Source organism: Caloenas nicobarica, chromosome 17 (genome assembly GCF_036013445.1).
Source record: "Caloenas nicobarica isolate bCalNic1 chromosome 17, bCalNic1.hap1, whole genome shotgun sequence".
NCBI classification, from domain to species: Eukaryota; Metazoa; Chordata; class Aves; order Columbiformes; family Columbidae; genus Caloenas; species Caloenas nicobarica.
This window is the reverse complement of record NC_088261.1, coordinates 4,610,246-4,631,056: the sequence shown is the minus strand read 5'-3', so window position 1 is coordinate 4,631,056 and position 20,811 is coordinate 4,610,246. Positions and strand designations below refer to the sequence as shown.

At 53.4% G+C, this 20,811-nt stretch overlaps 2 protein-coding genes across 4 annotated transcripts in view; one reads left to right on the top strand and one right to left on the bottom strand.

Annotated features, from left to right (window-relative positions):
• Positions 1 to 712: 712 nt before the first annotated feature.
• Positions 713 to 13,241, top strand: TRAF4 (TNF receptor associated factor 4). Its single transcript, XM_065647250.1, has 8 exons — positions 713 to 892; positions 3,580 to 3,631; positions 4,000 to 4,104; positions 4,179 to 4,340; positions 4,695 to 4,856; positions 4,931 to 5,086; positions 5,514 to 6,268; positions 13,213 to 13,241. Exons 1-7 carry the CDS (start codon positions 750 to 752, stop codon positions 6,144 to 6,146), a joined length of 1,413 nt encoding a protein of 470 aa, XP_065503322.1. The 5' UTR covers positions 713 to 749; the 3' UTR covers positions 6,147 to 6,268; positions 13,213 to 13,241.
• Positions 10,710 to 20,811, bottom strand: part of FAM222B (family with sequence similarity 222 member B) — a 35,842-nt gene continuing 25,740 nt past the window's right edge. For 2 of the 3 annotated variants that reach the window (XM_065647248.1, XM_065647247.1), the window contains exon 2: positions 10,710 to 15,187. In XM_065647248.1, the coding sequence (XP_065503320.1) occupies positions 13,605 to 15,170 (1,566 nt within the window). In that variant the 5' untranslated portion in view covers positions 15,171 to 15,187 and the 3' untranslated portion in view covers positions 10,710 to 13,604. Of the gene's footprint in view, positions 15,188 to 20,472; positions 20,601 to 20,811 lie in introns of all 3 variants that reach the window. The other variant, XM_065647246.1, reaches the window with a different exon arrangement.

Genomic DNA, 20,811 nt, shown 5'->3' with positions numbered 1-20,811 from the left:
TTGCACCCTGCCGTGGGTGGTGGTTGGGACACGGGTTACTCTCTGTGGCAGGACTGGTTGTGTGAACTGTCCCCCCAGGCCTCACTCTGGGCTGCGTGCAGGAGTGTGGCACCCCCGGGGCACCCCGGGCTGAGCCAGCGCTGCCAAGGAAGGGACACAGTGTCAGCGAGGACAGCGCTGAGTGTCCCCAACCCCAGAGTCAAAGCCCAGCCCGGGGTCAGGGGAGGCTGTGGCTGGGTGATGGGGGGGATCTGCAGGTTGTGCACAAGCCCCCGGTGTGACTGTGCCCGGTGTGATGCTCCCCAAACCCTTAGGGTGACTCTGCCTGATGTGATGGGTCCCAAACCCCCCAGGGTGACTCTGCCTGATGTGGTGCGTCCCAAATCCCCCGGGGTGACTGTAGCCGGTGTGATGCACCCCGAACCCACGGGGTGACTGTGCCCGGTGCGGGGGGTCCGCAAACCTCCGGGGTGACTGTGCCCGGTGCGGTGGGTCCGCCCCCATCCCGGAGACCCCGTTCCCGACCCGCTGCTCCCCGAACCTCCGGGATGTCGGGGCCGCCCCAGCCCCCCCGGTGCGGTCGCGGCGGGGCGGGAGGCGGAGCCGGGAGGCGGTGTCGGTGCCCGGCCCCGGTTGCGGGGCGGTGTCAGGCCGGTTCCAGCGCCCCGTCCGGCCCCCGGGCGGAGCCGGGCGCGCAGCGCGGAGCCGAGCCGGGCGCGGAGGAGGCGAGCGGGGCGCGGGGCGGCGGGATGCCGGGCTACGACTACAAGCTGCTGGAGCGGCCGCGGCGGCGGGTGCTGTGCCCGCTCTGCAGGAAGCCCATGCGGGAGCCCGTCCGCGTCTCCACCTGCGGCCACCGCTTCTGCGACACCTGCCTGCAGGAGTTCCTCAGGTGAGCCCCGCTGTGACGTCACGGCCGCCCCGCCATGACGTCAAGCCGCGCACCCCTTCCTCCATGGAGCGCCCCGCTCACCCCCCCCGACCCGGGGTTCCGCGCCCCGGGGGGCAGCGGGGGATCCCCCCGCCCCAAACCGGCCCCAGGCGCCGCTGCCGGGTGCGGGGCCGCCCTGCGCGCCGGGGAGCCCCGGGGAGGGGTGCGGGGTGCCCCGGGGTGTGGGTGCCCCGGGACGGGGAGGAGGTGCGGGGCGCCCGGGGGCGCGGGTGCTCCGGGGGCGCGGGATGCCTCGCGGTGCCCCGGGGCAGGGAGGGGGTGCGGGGCGCGCCCAGCACGTGACAGCCGCCCCGCGGGGTGCAGCGGCCCGTGGCCCCTCTCGGTGAGGAGGAGGAGGAGGAAGAGGAGCGCCGGGTGAAGCCCCGAGCAGCGAGTTTCGAGCGCTCGCAAAGATTTGTGCTTAACCCCTTCCTGCCTCGGCCCCGCCGGAGGAAGCGATCGGGGCGGGGGGGGCGATCCGGCAACCCCCGTGCCCGTGAGCACGATCCGGCCGTGGGTGCGAGCTGGGAGCGAGAGGACGGGGCCCCTTCCCACCCCGCTGCGGTTTGGCAGCTCTGGCCCAGGTACCGGCAGCCGATGCGGCCGGTGCTGCCCGGTTGTTGGTTGTGGGGCCGGGGGTGTCCGTGCCCCCCGGGCTGGGCATGCGGCGGTGCGAAGCGTCACCCCAGGTCCCGGTTTCCGCTGCCGCCTCCGCCTGCGCCCCGCCCCACAGAAGCAACCTTTGCTCGGGCCGGGGGCCCCGCAGGCACCGTCACCGTGGCCGGTTTCTGCGAAACCGGGCGTTCCCCGGGGCCCGTGCCAGGCAGCGCCTCCGCTCCCCTCCCGCGTCCGTCCCGCGGGCACCTCGGCTCTACCGGGCGGTCGGACACCGGGGTCCCAACACCGAACCCCTCGTTTGCACCGGATCAGGTTTGGGGGATCTCATGGGCTGAGCCGTCCAGCCCTGACGCCGTGCTGGGTGGGTGCTGAGGTGGGTGCCAGGAGGTGCTGGGGCTCCCCCCCGTCACCTCGTTGCACCCCGGCACACCGCGAAGGTCAGAGGCAAGGACGGTTCCCCGGGCGCTGCCTCAGCACATTCCCTGCCCGGCCGAGCGTGAGGAATGGGGAGGCTTTGTCGGGGATTAGGCGCTGGCTGTGGGTTGCCATCCCGCTTCCCCGCCAGCCCCGACGCCCCGACACCGTGCACAGGGTTCAGGCAGCGCCAGCTGTCTCTGGAACGGTGGCAGGGCAATGCCAGCCATGGGGTGATGCCAGCCGTGGGGTGATGCCAGCCGTGGGGTGATGCCAGCCATGGGGTGATGCCAGCCGTGGGCTCCCCGGAAGGGGCTGGGTGCCCAGCCCCAGCTGGGAGCAGTTTATCTCAGTGGGTTCCTGGTGACTCTCAGGGCAACACCCGCTGCAAGCAGCTGGGGCACGTGGCAGGGCTGGATGTGGCCGTGCCCCATCGGGGGCACGCCGCGCAGCACTGGGCTGGTTTTCCTGAGGATCGCTTGGCCCCCGCAGCACAGGGGTGGTGGCTGCAGGGGATGTCACTGTGCAGTGCCCGGGCATCCCAGGCCAGCGTGTGCCAGGTGGCTCTGCTGGCTCCGTCGCGCCGTCTCGCATCCGCTTGGCAGCCCCAGTCGAGGCCGTGCTGGCGCCTGCCAAGGGCAAGCGGTGATTAGATTTGCAGGGGATGCAGACGGGCAGGGTGACCTCGTGGCTTTGTCCACAGCCACCTCAGGGACACCAGTGCCCAGGGGTCCCTGTGTGTCCCGGTAGTGTGTCCCTGCAGGCAGTACTCATGGCCTTCCGCCCCATTGTCCCTGGTGGATGGTGTATGGGGTGCCACCCTCATATGTCCCCAGGCACAGTGTCATGGGGGCCAGGGGTGATGGTGGCTCCTGACCAGCCGAGTCACGGGCCAGGCTGCCTGTTCAGCTCCATCCTGTCCCTCTGCTCCGTGCTGCCTCTCCACGTGTCGGGGCTGAGCAGAACCATTCCCACCCTGGGGGCAGCTCTCGGGAGGAGCACCCCGTCCTGGGGACCCAGTGGGATGGGGACCCATTTGAGGCAGCCGCCTGTCCCCCCGTCCTGTCTCACCGTGGTGGCTGGTGGGGCCGTTTCCTGCAGAGTGGAAGCCCTGGGGCCACGCATCCGGGCTGCACATCTGGCGCCCAGCTGTTGCTCCCCCCCTCCTCATTGGGCCCCAGCACCTGGGGCTGCGGGCGCCCATGGCCTCCGCCGGCACCGCTCTTGGCCAGCCGCCGGCACCCTGCCGTAATCCCCGGGGACCGCGGCGGGCGAGGGGGCTGCGGGGCTCCAGATGGTGCCACACTCGCAGCGGCTGGCCCAGACCCTGGGGACCGCGGCCGCCGGGCTGGGCGTGGGGGGGAGGGAGGGGGACTGCCGGGGGGGGACGTCTGGCAGGGGCATTTCCCAGCTCAGACAGATGGAGCGGGATTAGAGCTGCGGCTCCCCGAGGGCCGCGGCTGGATTTGGCATGGGGTGAGCACTCAGCATGGGAAGGGCAGCGCTGACATGCTGGGGCGGGATGGTGAGGACCCTATGGGACATAGTTGCTGTGTCACTGGTGACACGCCATCCAACAGCCCCGAGTGATCCTGACCCTTCTCTGTGTCTTGCAGCGAAGGCGTCTTCAAGTGCCCGGAGGACCAGCTACCCCTGGACTATGCCAAGGTGAGTGAGCCTGGCATGTGGCTGGGGCACCTGCTCGGAGGGGATGTCCCCATCACCGTGGTACCCCACTCCGAGGGGATGTCTCCATCACCTGTGTCCCCTGCTAAGGAGCCGTCCCTGGGCCCCGCACACCCGCCTGGCACAGCCGTGCCGGCCTGGCACGGGCGCCCGTGCGGAAGCAAAAGCCCTTTGTGCCGCAGGGCCAGGGAACGGAAACCCGCTCCCGACAAAGGGCGCTTGTTCGTGTGCCGGCGGGGGGGATCCGGCCCCGGGCAGCATGCCTGTGGCTACCAGCCAGGCTGGGCTGGGGGTCCGTGTGCCCCCGCAGCCCGGCGTGGGATGCTGATTCCCCGGCACTGCCTCCCCAGATCTACCCCGACCCGGAGCTGGAGGCGCAGGTGCTGAGCCTGGCCATCCGTTGCATCCACAGCGAGGAGGGCTGCTGCTGGACCGGGCTCATCAAGTACCTCCAGGTAGGGTCCGGCAGGATGGGGGGGGCTGAGGCTGCGCCCCTCGGCTGCCCCCTCACCATCCCTGCACCCCCCAGGCCCATCTTGGCACCTGCGGCTTCAACGTCATCCCCTGCCCCAACCGCTGCAGCGCCAAGCTGAGCCGCCGTGACCTGCCCGAGCACGTCCAGCACGGCTGCCCCAAGCGCCGGGTCAAGTGCGAGTTCTGTGCCAGCGACTTCACCGGGGAGGCCTTCGAGGTGGGCTGTGGGGTGGGGGAAACCGAGCCGGGGGGGCATGGCTGTGGTGGGGACACAGCTGCCAGGGGTGTAGTGGGGGACATGGAGGCACCATTGGGGTATAGCCAGCTTGGGGGGGGGTGCAATGTGGGGTACAGTGTGGCCATGGGGGGCCCAGATGGGGTGCAGGCAACTGTGGGGGCCATAACCCAGCCGTGGGGACAGAGTCTGGGTGGAAGAGACTGTGCAGGCACAACTGGCCCATGGGGACAGAGCCAGGCTGGGGGACACTGTGGGGTCACCGCATGGCCCCATCCCTGGCTGGGCTGGCCAGTGTGGGCAGCCAGAGGGTGACGATGCTGCCGTGGTCCCCAGAGCCACCAGGGCACGTGTCCCCAGGAGAGCGTGTACTGCGAGAACAAGTGCGGAGCCCGCATGATGCGGCGCCTGCTGTCCCAGCATGCGCTGGCCGAGTGCCCCAAGCGCACCCAGCCCTGCACCTACTGCGCCAAGGAGTTCGTCTTCGACACCATCCAGGTGAGATGGGACCCATGGGGGACCCTCCTCCCGCTGGCTCCTTGCACTGGCTGATGGCCACTCTTTGTCCCCAGAACCACCAGTACCAGTGTCCCCGGTACCCCGTGCCCTGCCCCAACCAGTGTGGGACGCCCAGCATCGCCCGAGAGGACGTGCCCACGCACCTCAAGGAGAGCTGCAGCACTGCCATGCTGCTCTGCCCCTTCAAGGATGCCGGCTGCAAGCACCGGGTGAGCATGTCCCCAGCCCCGTGCTGGCACCCGCGTCCCCATCCCACTCTGGCATCCTTGTGCCATCCCCACCACAGCGTGCCTGTGCCCCAGAGCATCCCCACAGCTCTCCTGCCATGACATCTGTCCTGTCCCCTGTGGTGTCCCTGTCCTACTCTGTCCCATCCATGTCACTCCATGGTGTCCCCATCCTTCTCCTGCCTCACCCCTGTGTCACTTTGCCACCCAGGTGTCTCCATGCCATCCCAACCAGCTGTCCCTGTGCCATCTGTGTCCCCACGGCATCCCTTTGCCATCCTGCTCCAGCACCCTTGCACCCAAATGACATCCCCACTGCATCCTTCTCCTGTCCTGTCCCATGCCCTGTCCCCACGCTGTCCTGTGTCCCTGGCACCCCTCCCCGCTGATGGTCCCACCATCCCCGCAGTGCCCCAAGCTGGCCATGGGCCGACACCTGGAGGAGAGCACCAAGGTGCACCTGGGCATGGTGTGCGCCCTGGTGAGCCGGCAGCGGCAGGAGATCCTGGAGCTGCGGCGGGACGTGGAGGAGCTGTCGGTGAGCAGCGACGGGACCCTCATCTGGAAGATCTCCGACTACACCCGCAAGCTGCAGGAGGCCAAAGCCCGCAGCAACTACGAGTTCTTCAGCCCCCCTTTCTACACCCACAAGTACGGCTACAAGCTCCAGGTCTCGGCGTTCCTCAACGGCAACGGGAGCGGGGAGAGCAGCCACCTCTCCGTCTACATCCGCGTGCTGCCAGGCGAGTACGACAACCTGCTGGAGTGGCCCTTCTCCTACCGCGTCACCTTCTCCTTGCTGGACCAGAGCGACCCTTCGCTCTCCAAGCCCCAGCACATCACCGAGACCTTCCACCCCGATCCCAACTGGAAAAACTTCCAGAAGCCGGGGGCTTCGCGCAGCTCCCTGGACGAGAGCACCCTGGGCTTCGGCTACCCCAAGTTCATCTCCCACGAGGACATCAAGAAGCGGAACTACGTGCGGGACAACGCCATCTTCATCAAAGCCTCGGTGGAGATCCCTCAGAAGATCCTGGCCTGAGCCCCGGTGCCCTGGGGGGGACAGAACATGAGCCGGGGGTGTCCGTGGTGGTGCTGAACCCCTGCCCGCAGCCGGTGTCCCTGCTTGGGGACGCTGCTGTGGCCGCAGCCGGTGGCTCTCAGGTAGGCAGGGGATGGGGCTGTCCCCCCCACATCCCTCCCGGGGCTGGGACCCCACTGCAGCCCCCAGGGCAGCCCCTTCTCAGGTGTCAGGGGGTGCCGGGGGGCTGGGCCCCCCCCAAAAGCCCCTCACTGGGGCACCCAGCAGCCCCCCCAAGCCTCGCTGGGGATCCCACGGGACCCCACTGCCCAGAGCCATATTTTGTAAGCTGGTGCCCCCCGGGAGCACTGTTGTTATTTATTACCCCGGGCTGGGGCCCGCTGCCCCCTCCCCACCTCTTCTTTTTTCCAATAAACTTTCGTCGTATTTATTACGGCCGCCTGAACCTCCTTCCACCCGGCCGGGGATGGGGCAGGGGATCCCCCACTGGCACAGGGGTGCTGGTGGCGCAGCCGTGGGTGCTGGGGACAGGGACAGCCGGGCTGGGGGGCACGGCGGGGCGTGGGGGGGTAATCCCTGACCCACATCCCACAGCAGACGGGCTCAGATGGAGACGGTTAATTTGGTAATCGCCGGGGTGGGGGGATGTCCCAGGCCTGGGGTGCTGTTGTCCTGCAGCCCCCCCAGCCCCTTGTTAGTGCTGGGGCAATTACAGCTGAGGGAGAGGCAGGGATGCAGAGCAGGGTGGGCAGTGCTGGGGGCAGGACGGGGCGTTTTGGGGGGGCTGGTTGGATCAAGCCCCAGGTGCATCCCCCCAAATCACCCGGTAGCAATGCGGGGTGGAGGGGGGCGGGTCGCCATCTCTGCAGACTAATCCCACAATTGCATTAGTGCAGCCCTGGTTTAACATAATTAGCCCCTAATTAGCTGCACCCCAGGGCCCTGGTGGGACCCCAGGCAGCTGGCTGATGCCAGCCCGTACTGGTGGCCATTGCCAGTCCTACACTGGAGCCGGATGAAGTCCATAGTGGTGCCTGACACCCTCCCATTATGTGCCCAGTGCCAGTCTGTACTGGTGCCCAGTGCCAGTCTGTACTGGTGCCCGTACCAGGGCCCTGCGGCCGCTCCAGCTCCCCCCGGTGGTACCAAACCCACCCACAACCCCAGTTCTGCTGCTCCACGGAGCATCAGCTGCAGCTCTGCCGGGGCAAAGCCAGAGTGACGAGACCCCAGAACACGAGGGAAAAGCAGCAGCCGACGCCTGACCCGCTGATGTTCTGTTTATATGTATTTTATAGCTTCAGATTTTTAATATTATATATTTATGTATATACATATTCATGTATATACACACACACGTGCGCACTTTATAGGACCCCCCTGCTCCGTCCTACAGCAAGGTATTGTCAGCCTCTTATTGCGCCCCAGTTACCTGAAAAATTATAAAAGTCCCCAGATTATTTACAAACTAAAAGCTTCAGCTCTGGTGCTGAGGTGACACCAGTGCTGAGGTGACACTAGTGGCAGCTCCCGGCCGCGTCGGTGAAATCCGTGCACTGGGAACCGAGAGCAAAAATCAATGCAGGACCCCAGGGATGTGACCCTGCCCTGCATCCTCTGCTTCCCCTGCTTGGTGGGTTTTTTAAAGTTATTTTTTTTCTTTAAAAAAAAAAAATTTATTTTTAAAAATTTATTTATTTTTAAATTTTTTTAAAAAAATTTTTATTTTTCCCCTCTCCAATGATAAATGTGAAGTTTGCCATCAGATGCTCCTCTCCAGTAGCTCCCAGCACCAGTTCACGCCCCACGACAGCTCCATTTGCCACCAGAGCCACTGCAAATGTCAGCCAGATCTTGGAGCACCTCTTAACCTTCACATCTTTGCGTATAATGGGGGAAAATAATCCCTGGGTTGTGAAGCAGGAGGTGATGCTTTTCATATTCATGGAGGACAGGGAGGAAAAAAAAAAAAAAATCAATTTGCTACTAAATTTAGCCTCAGATATACAGTTTAAAAATAAACTTCCTGGAAACTGGTTGGTTTGAAGGTTTATTCTAAAAGTCCAGGACCCGCCAGCTTGGACGCTGACCGGGTGTTTCACAGGATGCTCAAGCCAGAGAGGAAAGTGTTAGTAAATACTTAATATTAAATAAATCAAGGAAGCCTCCCAGCTCAGCTGGCAGGGGTTTAAGTCCCCAACCACATTAGCAATGCCCTTATCCAGCTAAAAAACAAACCTTTTTAACACCTTATAAAGCCTTTGGGATGCAGATGGGGGGATTTTTGGCAAAACCACTTCACGTACTGCACAATGCAGTAAAGCCTGGATTTGTGCTGGTTATTGAAGCTTCTTAACCAAGATGGCTAAACCAGACGTTAATAGTTCATTGGGAGAAAAATGCCAGACAAAATTACTTTTCACGTCCTTTATTAAAAACCCACTGGGCTCCCCTCCCTCCCCAGCACTTTGTGTCCCCAGGACTGAGAGGTTTTACAGTGAGACTTCAAATCTTGGTGCGATTTCACCACTTCAGTGTCAGCACATCTCGGCTCCAGCCATCCCAATTGAATTAACACTTCGTGCCCAATTGCCTTGAAACTAACTTAAACCAATTAGATAAACTACTCCAGCAATTTTATTGCAATTTGGCCTTGTTGAGCATTGGAAGAGCAGCTGAGAAGACGTCTTGACATGAGCTCCCCGAGCCAAAATAGGAGGAGCTGACTTCAAAGCGTCCCTTTCCTTTGGCTCCTCCACTCTTCGGGACCCTCCAGGATCTCCACATCAGCTTTTTTTTTTTTTCCAGCTCAATTTTTTTTTGCAGCATCTGCAGCAGGTTGCTCCTCTCCAAACAGGCTCCATCACGAGATGATGTGCCGCTGGTTTTGGGTGGAGAACATCTCGGCGCGACACCCACCTTGGGTCAAACTCAACGCGCGCATCCTCCCAGCACCTACCGGGGTACGGCGAGCTCAGTGCAGGGGGCAAAGATCAAACACAGAAATTAAACCTTTAGAAAAAAAACCCAACCTATCTGGCCCTAAAGGAGATGTTTTAAAGGACTGAAGCTCACTCTGCCATCAGCCTTCAGCTTAGTTGTGGCTGCAGGTGACTCCTCGGCGCTGGTGGCAGCTGCCGAAGTCCCCACGGGCTCATTATCGCACTAGAGCTTCGCTCCGGTAAACAGGTCCAAGCAGCCGCAAAGACGATGTAAAAGTTTCCTGAAGAGGCTTTGCAGAAGCGATTCCTCTCGTTGGAGGACAGAGGAAGACACCAGGTACTGCAGGAGCTCCAGCAAAGGGACGAGGCCAGGCAGAGACAGCTCCTCCCAGTTGAGCTTAGCTGGGCTAAGCTGCCTGTTTAGCCCAAATTCCTGGAAAAGCCTGTTGGAACTAAGTATATTTCTTAGTATTGGGGAACAGTACGGAAGGGATTAGTTTGCTCGGTTTTGACGCTCGGATGTTTCCAGCAAGTGCAGAGATGGGGTTTGAGTTGTTGTGTTGTTCTTAGAGATGAAATCACGCAGTTCATCCCCAAAACCAGATGTATCGTCACTGGAAAGGAGAGAAAACCCCCACACCTCCTGTCTTAAAGAAGGAGTCTACAAATGTTATGAACCCCCTTTAAAATATTTAGTATTACTATTAAGTAAAACTCAGACTAGTAGGTCACACTTTGAAGGGCAGCAGGTTCTAGGTCCAGCTTTTGGAGCAGCCCTGTGTCTCCCCGAGATGTTTCCCTCCTGGCCAGGGAAAGCAGAAATTTCAGGCACAGGACAGCCCTAATCCTCGCAAACATGGTCAAAAATCTCTCAGAATTCACCTTGACAAGACTTAAACCACTCGACTCCTCGTCTTCTTTTTAATAATTATTTCAGCACTTCTCTGGCTCTGAGATTTTTGCTGTTTCCCAGACCCGATTGCAGAAGAGCAGCCAGGCTGCGCTCGACACATTTGTACCCCAGAAACCCAGAGACTCTTCCCCAAGTTCCCTTTGGGACACACACACATCCCCTTCTCCCTGTCCTGCTGACCACGGCCCCACCGGCTTGACGTAAAACCAGCAGGAGGGGCAGAGGGACCAAGTCTCTCTATTTTTTTTATTTTTCCTGTGGACCAAAAAAAAAAAAAATTCTAGTTCATACCCGTAGCACATAAGCAGCAACGTTTATAGTAAGTCTGTGGTTTAATGAAATACAGCAGCAGTTCCCAGTTCTCTCCCCAGCAAACACTTCTGTTTGGTTTCTACGGGAGCGGCCGAGTCCCATGGAGACACCTTTCACATGGTAAGCTTAAAGGAAGAAAAATCGCAAAGCGTCTTTATAAAGTGTTAACTTTGGGCTGTAACAAACCAGGCTTGCGATTTAACAGCTTCAAAGCTTCTGCTGGAAAGACAAGACACTTCAGGAAGGTTCCTCGTGGAAGGGTCTACACCACTTCCATGTTTATCCTTCCTCGAATCTAACGTTCCTCTCTGCCTGGCCAGAGGGTTGCCAAAAAAACTATTAAATAATATTCTGCTAAATCAGTGTGGTAGCGTAAAGGGGACGGATTTCAGCACTGATGAGGCAGCGTGAATAGTTCAGGCTTGTGCCTCTTCTGCTTCTCCCTTTGTCCCCTCGGGAAGGGAGAGGGACACGTCTGGACCCCCACGCCACATATTCGGTGTTTGCTCCCAAAAGTCGTACCTGGGAATGGGGCAGGTCAGCGTGTTTCTCTTTACAGAAGATGTGAGGAGAGCCCATCAGCAACAGGCTGCTGCCAGGGTGAAAAGGGTTGGTTTAAAGAAAAATCTCACTCCTAGAACAACAGGAAATATTTAAGTATATTTTAATAGTAAAATGATTCCTATTTTTCAAGCAACGTCCCACCTGGATGAGTCGCGTGAGTATTTTTGCTCCCCAATCCTGCTGTACTGGGACGAAGTCTCAGAGGTTGTGGCTCTACCTGCAAAGAACCCCCAACAGCTGCTGCCATCGCACTCCAACACCTCCCAGCACCAAAACCACCAACATCACAACATGGGACTCGACTCAGCCTCTCAGGAGAAGAGCAGGAGGAAAAAAACAAAAAAAAAACCAACCAGTTTTTAATAACAGTCTGGGTTGAGATATGTAGCAGGCTAGTGAACAGAGGAGATGCCAGTATTTTATTTAGTAAAAAGGCAGGTATTCAGGTAGCGGAACACCTTACAGGAACTCGCAGGAAAGGTTAAAGTCATCGCACAGCCCTGGGTGGGTTTGGGAGGAGACGGGGAAGATGATGGGGAGAGGGGAAGGGAAGGGAAGCGGCTTCAGACTCGAGCCGCGGGTCCCAATAGAACGTGTTCTGAAAAATATTGCATGAAAAGCCTCAGGGTTTTAGTTCTTTCATAGATGTATATTTACCAGTTTTCACAAAGACTGCAGGAATACGATTATAAACAATAAATTAGGACTTCATGTTGCTATCATTTGGCATAACACAATCAGGCAATTTTTTTCCTTTTTAAATATAAGGCAACACAAGCCAACACATAATTTAATCCGTCTTTAGTCAAATTGCTTAACTTTGCTAAAGAGTTATCACTAAAGAACGGTTTATAGTACACTTAAAAGAATTTAAATAATGACATGATATAAGTGTACTAACTTACGCAAGGAGTCAGAAAACATACTCTGCTAAGCTTTGAAACCTAAATATTTGTTACAGCCCAGGACTACACATCTAAATTAAAAAAATACAAATAAATGTTTTCTAATTTTTCCATTTACGAAAAACTTTTAAGAATCTCTAGCCAACTATGACGTCACTTCAAAACTTTTTTTTTTTTTTTTTTTAAAATTTTGTATGATGTCTTTAAGATTTTAAACCATGCTCGTTAAGGAAATTTCAAGGAGCAAATACTTAAGGCTTTGTTTTTTCCAAGGGCTGTGAGGGAGGCCAGTGGATGGCAGAGGCCAGTGGGTTCACCCATACACAATGCTACTCAAACCCACACTACCAGGCGACATTCATACAGAAATATTACACTTAAAAGTTACAGTGTAGAGCAATATTTTTAGCCAGTGTACATATAAAGAATCAATGCTTTTTTTTTAATTATTATTATTATTATTTTTTTTAATTTCCAAACTTGATTGTGATCATTATGTTCAAGTATTAGTCTCATTAACAGAGATGAGAAATTTTCTACTTACAACAAATTTGGCTGTTAGAAAGGAAAAGGGACGTTCCGGTATGCTGAGGAGAACAAGACGCTGAGGTTACTCAATAGTTAGTGTCCTGCGGTCACTGACTCGACTAGGAAGTGACATGGAAAAGGAACAGAAGGAGTTTAGGCACCGAGACCCCGGGAAAAAGGGATGCTAAAAACAGCCCCGCTAATTCCCAGAGAGGAGAATTGTTCCATTAAATCTGCTGTGGCGTTTTGATGGAGAGGAACACGGGACCATTCGGTCCCGCAGCAGCTCGTGAGCGGAGCTTCACTTCACATCAAGGGCCTCCCATCCTGGCAAAAACCACTCGTTGCACCGGAGACGAGCTTGAGTTACATCTCCTCGCCCTGAAATTAAATTCTAGCTACCGGAGAAGCGGCTGAACCCTTTTTGGAGTTGTCAGTGGGTCTGGATTCCCTTTGTGTCAGGACGGCCAGACTCCTAGCAGCAAGGGGTTCAGACAAAGTCGGCTCTTAGGCTGGCGAAAGGGGAGCGGGGAAAGGAAACAAGATGCAGGAGAAAAAGCAGCTACGCTGCCCGCACCTTAAAACCGCCATTCCCCGCCCCTCCATACCCTGTCCACAAATAAAAAACGTGTCAAAAAAATCTGCCGGAGACTTTTGACTTTGGACAAAGTCTAAACAATAAAAACGTGGGCGTCTCAGCAAGAAACAGTTGAAAAGCTTCTTCCTATATTAATGCCTAAATACATACCCCTAGCTAGCTCTTTTCAAACGTAGGCTTCTCTTTCAATTAAACAGGCCTCTAGACAGTGCAAATGGTCAATGTTTAATGCATTAATGAAACGGGCTTTCGAGCTGAAAATAAGCCCCGCTTCCTGACAAATTCTGTTGCTCTTAATCTTCAGAGGAAATTGAGATGGAAATTTAAGCAGCTACGCTACCTCGCTCTTGATGGAGCCGGCAAACAGATGCGACTGCGAAACCCTGCAGCAACTCAACATCAGTCCGGCAAGGAGCTGCTAAGCAGAAGGCAAAAGCTGCACAAAGGGGATTCTGCGGTGAGGAAACAGCTGTGGCGTGAAGTAGTGTAATGAAATTCTTTGAAACAAAAGGCATGTTAAATATTTGATGCATAAAGGAGATAGATAACATGTAAGCAAAGCTTCTAAATATACAGTATGTCTTCTTCCAATGGTTACTATAATGATCACACAAGTTTGCAAGTTAAAAATGCCTTGCTTATTAATTAAAATTAAGACTAAACCTATAATTTTTTGTCTGTGAAAGTGACTGCAGCCTATCTATACCCTGGGTGTTGAATATGAAGATTTCGACTATCGGTTGGTTCAGGTGCTCGGTTCATGGGAGGCCGATGGACTTTTCCCAGCACGGCCATGCTCTGATCTCTGAAGCAGGACTGCTGGTAGTCCCCGCTTAGGTAATCCATGGTCTGCATCACATTATTCTGGCTGGATGGGCCAGCTCCAGCTCTGTAATGAGTTCCTCCTGCACAATCGAGCGGTGCTCCCGCTGGCTGTCCCCCGTGGAAAGGCATGGCGAGGTCCTGGGACCCAGAGCTGTCACTGTTGGGCGTGGGCAGAATGTTATTCCAGATGGGCTGGAAATAGTGCCCGTTGGTGTATGGCAAAGGTCCCTGCAACCCGTTCACGGGCGGAGAAGGCGTGGGCTTCTCCATGGGGGGCTTCAAGCTGAAGGACTGGCCCATGCACAGTTCTTGAGGGTAGTTGGAGGTTTTGCCAGGAAAACTCTGCCCCGCCATCTCCCTCGCAGGGGGTTTCCCCGCCAGCGCGGTGGGCCCAGCAGCATCCCCGCACATTTGCTGCAGATGCGCAAGCTGGTGCTGGTTCCACGCAACCGATTTGATTTCGTTCTGGTAGGCGGGCGGCACCCTGTTAATATTCACCATGGGCACGTTAACAGAGGCAGGAGGGATAGCAGCAGCAGCATGATCTACAGGGTTCACTACACAGGAAGGCATGGGCGTAGGGACATTGTGAGTAGATACCCTGGTACTTGCATTGATAAGCAGGTTGCGACTTATAGGGCTGGGGTTTGCGATCTGTCCCTCACAGACTGAGGTAGTGCTAATGCCAGCTCTGGCCTGGCAGAACTGGTTAATCTGGTGCACAATGCTGCTCAGGTCCGGTGGCTGGTTCTGCTGCAGGGTGGCAGCCATAGAGAGGGGAATGGTTGAGGTAGACACGGTCACATTCGGCGGCGCGTCTGCATCCGGCATCTTTCTGCTTCCATGTAAACCCGGCTGCAGCAAAGGATTCGGGGGGTGCTGCAGAGTCTGGTGTGCCATGGGCTGCGGGTGCTGCAAGCCCTGCGGCTGCTGCATGTTCTGAGGGTGCGGCAGCGCCTGCGGTATCCCCTGAGGGTGCGGTAAGCTTTGTGGCTGGGGTATCCCCTGAGGGTGCTGCAAAGTCTGTGGCTGCGGGATGCTCTGGGGGTGCGGCAAAGTCTGTGCGTGCTGGAGAGCCTGCTGGCGAGCAAGCGCCTGGGGGTGGTGGGTTAAAGTGCTTGGTGCAACGTACGGCGTGGATGGGGGGTTCATCATCGCTTCCGGCAGCAGGCGCGTGCGGGTCCCGTCAAAGTCTTTGATAATTCCTTTTGCTGGAGATTTGACTATCGCCAGGAGGCCTGTTTTCGTGGTGGCCTGAGACGGGTAGGGACTGTACCTCTGGCCCGAAGTATCAAGTCCGTTCACAGTACGGCGTATGTGTTTCCTCTGGGGAACCTTGACACTGTTTGGAAAAATTTTTATAGTCAGTGGGTTGTTGGCGACCTTCTTAGCATAAGCATCCAATTCTGCTGGGGTAGGATACTGTGCAGATCTCATTTTCTGTGTAGTGTCCCCTGCGGAGAAAGGAAATTTGTCAATACCAGTTCTGGTAAGCAAGGGATCAACCCCAGGGCAAGACAGCTGCACAACAAGGGTAGAAAATCTCCAAGGAATCAAGAGGTAAGAACTTCATCTTCCCAGACCAGCGGATCATGTATCAGATACTTCATTCCGTTCATTACACCTGGGGACTAACACAGCCCCCTGTGCAGCTTAAAGCAAGACCTGCCCAGGGGAGCAAACCAAACCAGTGTTTTCATCAGAGTGTGTTTACAGTTGGACAAAACCGGGTATCCTGCTATAAACATGGGACTGCCTGCAGCTGGAAATATTTCTTACGGCTTGCAGTGGTGGGCCAGTTTCTATTCTCTTAATTTAACGCTGCCTCCCCATGGCTCTTCAAGCCATTCTCAGTCTCTTTACCGTGTAATTCAACATCAGAAAGTTATGAATTAAACATTAAGCCCGTGTAATGCTGAGGTGGGAACCACATGAAGCACTTCAGCTCAAGCCTCCATTTACATCTGAGCTCTTTTCTAGACGCTGACATCTGAAAGCACTTTGTGCTTTTTGTCCATTAGGAAGCCCTTGTCAGGCCAAGTTCAGCAAATGGAAGGAGGCTACATGTGCATTATTTTATGGCTGGCAATTATTTCTTCTGCTGAATTTTCAGTGTGGCACCTTGCTAAGGACAGCATCCTCATATCACACGGCGAAATTATGTGATTACCTCACAAGATTAAAAGCATGCTACTCCCCAGACACAGACAAAAGATTTCTGGAGACAGGTGTGGTTTCTCTTCCTCCAATTTACCAGATACCTACCTTGCCCACAAGCTCCTAGTGCTTCTGAAAGGAACTTCAGAAATCTTGGGAAATGCTTGTGCCTATCTCACTATAATCATATCCCAAGCAGAGAGTTGGGCAGTTTCCCTACCACAGCTGTGCTGCTTAACTTCTATGGGACTCCTGCTTTAGAAGTGATTTTATAAGCCCCAAATAATGGCTTGTAGCTTTGACAACACAATTTTGCTTTTGCCTTTTTTTTTTTTGTTTTCCCCACCTTGCAAACAGTTTACCGGAAAAAAAACCCCCACCCATCCTTTTGGCTAAAATGTTCAGCGTCCCCATGCCATCTGCTGCTGTGCTGGAAGAAATGCAGCAGCCAGCTCCTCCAGAGCCTCCCAGCTGGCCCTCTGACCCAAGGAAATCTAATGCTCCAGTAAAGACCTTGATGCTCCTGGGCAAACAGACCTTCCTTTTGAAAATCCACCTCTGATTCTTTTAAGCAAATTGCCTCTAAAAGGCTCCTCAGCTCAACTCCAAGTACCAGCCATCTCTCCCTCTTTGCATCTTGCAGCTTCCAGTCTTTGCAGGTGAGGGAGAACCACCCCACACTAAGGGCGCCCAATTTCAGAAAGGGCCAGAAAGTAGAAAACAGGATTGATATCAAAAGAAAGGATAATGATAAAAATATTAAAAATATATTTTGTGAAATAAGCAGCTTAGCAAGCAGGCTGTCTTGCGTCTTCAGCACAGCACGTACCGCAGCACCAGTTATACTCTGCGTGCTGTCCGAACGCCGGCACGTACCACCTGTTTTCGTAATCAAAGGAAATGTTCGTTAGATATTAACCTGAGCATCCTCTCTGTTCATATCCCTGGTTTATATCTGTCCTTCTGAGAGAGCTGCTCTGTTCCTAGTGGAGAGAAGAGCCTCCAAATGGACTCTGCCAGTTCTACCCTGTCACAACAGCCAAGGCCCTCGTGAACTCCCAACCTTTATTTTCAGCATTGCCCACACTCGTTAAGTTCCATTTCTTCCCCAAGAGATGGCCCTTGCAACTCACCATGAGTCAGAGAAGAACCATCAACAATGGACGAAGGAATCCACTCCTGTCTGGTTTATGTTACGGTTATTGTCACATCAGGCTTTTATTTTTACATGAAAAATTAAGCTGATACTTTAAGACACATTTACCCAGCCTGGTTTAAAATTCTATAGGCATATGAGCAAAGTAGGTGGTAAATGTAAACACTGAACAGATACACTAAATATTTTTTTATTCAAGCATCTATTTTTCTGTTACGTGGGAACTCTGATGGAAGCTTTTAGAAAGCAGCTAAAACATCAGTGTTTGAACAGGCTGCAGCTATTGGTTACAACACACCTGTAATCCCAAATCTGGAAGAACTTCTTCCTCTGATGAGAGAAAATAACCCCAAATAACACACCAAGTTTGGCATCCTATCGCATGGCATCTTTTAAATCCCTGGGACAGGATCTTCTGAAACCAACCACCATTCCAAACAGAGCCTGTTTTGCATAGAGTGAAGATTATGGTCCTTTTACCATGGACTAACTCAGCCGTTCTACTTAGGACTGACCAAGGTGGTGTATTTCTAAAGTTCCCAACATGCTGCTTAAAATGTTCTTTGCTACTAATTCCATAGCCAAGACTCGATGACTAGAATAATTAAAGCAGCAAAAAAATTAGGAGAAAGGCATTACACAGTGAGCAAGAGTCTGAATATTCCGTACAAACACCCTACAAACCAGTAAAGAACAATAAGGTCTGGTTACTTAGTGAATGGAAAACTAGCCAGAATAGACTGAAAGAAAATTCTGGTATTAGAATATGCACTGTTTGTGTGCAAGCACAAGAATTCTGGATCGGGCCATAAAATGAGGCAGAGGACGGCAGATGAACAAGCTACGTTAAGAAAACAATGGGATGAGCTGCACAAAGTTACCTAACGGTAAATGCAAGGCACAAGACTTTTGTTGAAAAGTAATTATGTCATGTTTACTATAAGGTAAAGCTGTGCATATGAGCAATTACCCCATAAACTGGTGAGCTGCCAAGTTCATACTCCTGCTGGTCCCGTGGCAACCAATTAATCTGGTCACATTCCTGTACGTGTCTCACCGATGGAGCTATTTTTATTATGAAATGATGTATTTCTCTGCCTCACCTCAACACTGATGTAACATCTTTTAAGTGCACTTCACATTAAGGCTTTAAAAACTCGCTGCTTTTAAAACTGCCTATGGCTAAATTTTCATTAACATTAAAGAAAATACAAACAGGCCATCGGGATTCCTACCCTAACGGGAGCAGCCACCTTGGGACAAGTGAAAAACAGCTGTGCCCATCTTCTGCATCAAAATCTCAACTGCAGCAGTTTCCCCCTCACTCCTTGAAAGGACTCTGATAACTCCACATTCAGTCCCAACCTGCTCTTCTCTCTTTTATTCCTGTCCCACAAAAGTCCTCCAAGAAGCACCTTTCACCTTAACTTTGCAGAACTGTCACAAAAAAGCACCCTTTTTTCTCCCAGTGATCAGTTTCTAAAAGAAAAAATATGTGCATATCAATCTACAAAATGCCTACTGCACACACCACCTTTAAGAAAAATGCCTCTTATTTGAAAGTGAATAAGAAAAAACCAAAAATAATTAACCAATGTGGATTTTTAAGCATTAATAAAAAGTCTGATCCAGAAAACTACACTTAAAAATTATTAATACAAACACTGAAAGTCTGAGTAAAGGCTATATCATGTGGAGTTCCGTGTCTTTTACGAAAGCAATAGCACTACTATTAAAGCCCACTTCCAACCCTCCATCAAAAGTCACAAGTCGCTGTTCATTAAAAATGCTCATTAACTCAGCTTTCCTCTGGCCATGGGCGGGAGTACTTGTGCATATACAGTGTGGAGAAAAATGCACCAATTAATCTTACACACATGTGCAGCGGGGCTGAGCAAGGTCTGCATGAGCAGTTTCATTTTCCATACACATCAGAACAAACTGGAACAGCTGAGTGTTACCAGTGCCTGCCACCGACTTTATGTCCTAAATTCTGTTTAAATGCAGCACCTGAAGCTCTTCACTAAGCAGGATACAGTGATGCTCTCAGCACGGGGATAAGCAGTTCTCAAACAGCATCAGGTACCATCAGGTTAAGAAACTACCCACATACTACCTCGTAAATGTGTAATTAGCAAATACCTGATTTATGCACAGCTACCCTCACGTGAACATCAATAATTTGCTTTCAGAACTGAGCCTCCTGAGCCACCAAAGAAACGCCACATAATGCGAGGACCTAAACACGTCCTTACCACGAAAGCCTACCTTTTGAACAAGCATGTTTCGGTCAGCAAAGCTCAAACTGGAAACGGAAAAGAGAAAGGGGGAGACAGCCCAGTTTCAGGCCATCTAAGGAAGTCCTTTGGTGAGTAAAGATTTTTACTATGGCTAAAAGTGTCGTTACAACTACCGAGCCCGTGGAGTTGGTGTAAATGCTGTGAGGGAGCACATGTGTGTACGAGAGCGGTGTCACTCACCTCTGGCAGGACTTTAAGTGTGTCACCCTCAACCGCAAGATTATCTTACCTATTTTCAGTAGTGCCACAACATCATAACAATTTTAGCTATAACTGAAGTGTAAATTACTTGGGTTTAAAAGAGTAACAAGTCCACCAGCAAACTGAGGGTACAGAATCTCCCAATGCCCATTTCAAATGCAAGAGACAGGTCACAGCCCTCAGAACCTAATGTAGAAACCTTGGTATTTCTGAAATTTCAGCTCATCAATGTGCAACTTCAGTGATAAAGGAGACCGAGTTAGATTTAAAAAAAATCTCTAGCCAGTAAACTTGAATTCCCAAGTGTAAGTTCTTAAAAATATGGTACAACTATCAAAAAATGCCTGAAGTTTTAAAAAGGTATTATCAGAGTACTCTGCAGACATATTTTCAGAGGCACCAAAGAGACATCAGAAAGAAGACAGAAACTTTGAACTTCAGTAATTTGGGCTAGATCACTAATATTTGTAATATATGCCCCAGGTACGTAGAACACAGAGCTGCTGACCTCAAAAGGTTTGCATTAGCCTGATCCAACTTTTATTGGTGTCTATGAGTAATTAAAGGAATGGAAGTGAAAGAGAGTCAGGAAAAAGCTGTGTTAAGAAGTCAGCTGGCACGCTTTTAGCACAAAACGTTTACAGCAAAGAGGCACGAATTTCACAGAAATCTTGCTTGCGTTTTGTCTTGCTGTGGTTAAAATTAACCTTTATAAAGCCAGGGAGGGGGGAGAGCTTGCTGCACACATGGGAACCTCCACAGCGATTTCTCAGAGCCATTCTTGATGGATGCCTTGAAGGCATAACAAAAGAAAGACTCTAACATTAAATAGTGTTTCCACTGTATCCTAAATGTTTATGTCACAGCTGTACCAGAGAGCCAGATTTAACAGTTAACCAGATCCTGCAGACAAAACGTCACTCACATTTCTGAAGTCCAGTGTTCATCTGCGTGTAAGAAAGAAGCTGAAAGGAGAGGTCGCCTGGTCCTGGCAGACAGGCCAGCATGGCAGACAGGCACTAACACAACATGGGCCATTCACTCCTCTGCACACTGCAACAACAGAGAGACAATTCAAAGTTATAACACAAGGAGGAACAGAGAAAAGAAAGCGGCAAAGAGCCGTCCCTGGGTGAAGGCCTGACCAAGCACAGATGCGCAGCCGCTGCTCTGGCCCTTGCCGCATCTCATAAGGGCAATGGAAACACTTCAAGAAGTGGGTCAGCTGCAGGGTTAAAACGAAAATAGCTGTCTCGTTCTCCTC

What these genes read in the sequence shown, in the direction of transcription:
- TRAF4 (XM_065647250.1), top strand. Translation starts at nt 750, where the DNA reads ATGCCGGGCTACGACTACAAGCTGCTGGAGCGGCCGCGGCGGCGGGTG. An exon ending in GGCTCATCAAGTACCTCCAG is followed by an intron (nt 4,105 to 4,178) that starts GTAGGGTCCGGC and finishes TGCACCCCCCAG; the next exon opens with GCCCATCTTGGCACCTGCGG. An exon ending in TCACCGGGGAGGCCTTCGAG is followed by an intron (nt 4,341 to 4,694) that starts GTGGGCTGTGGG and finishes CGTGGTCCCCAG; the next exon opens with AGCCACCAGGGCACGTGTCC.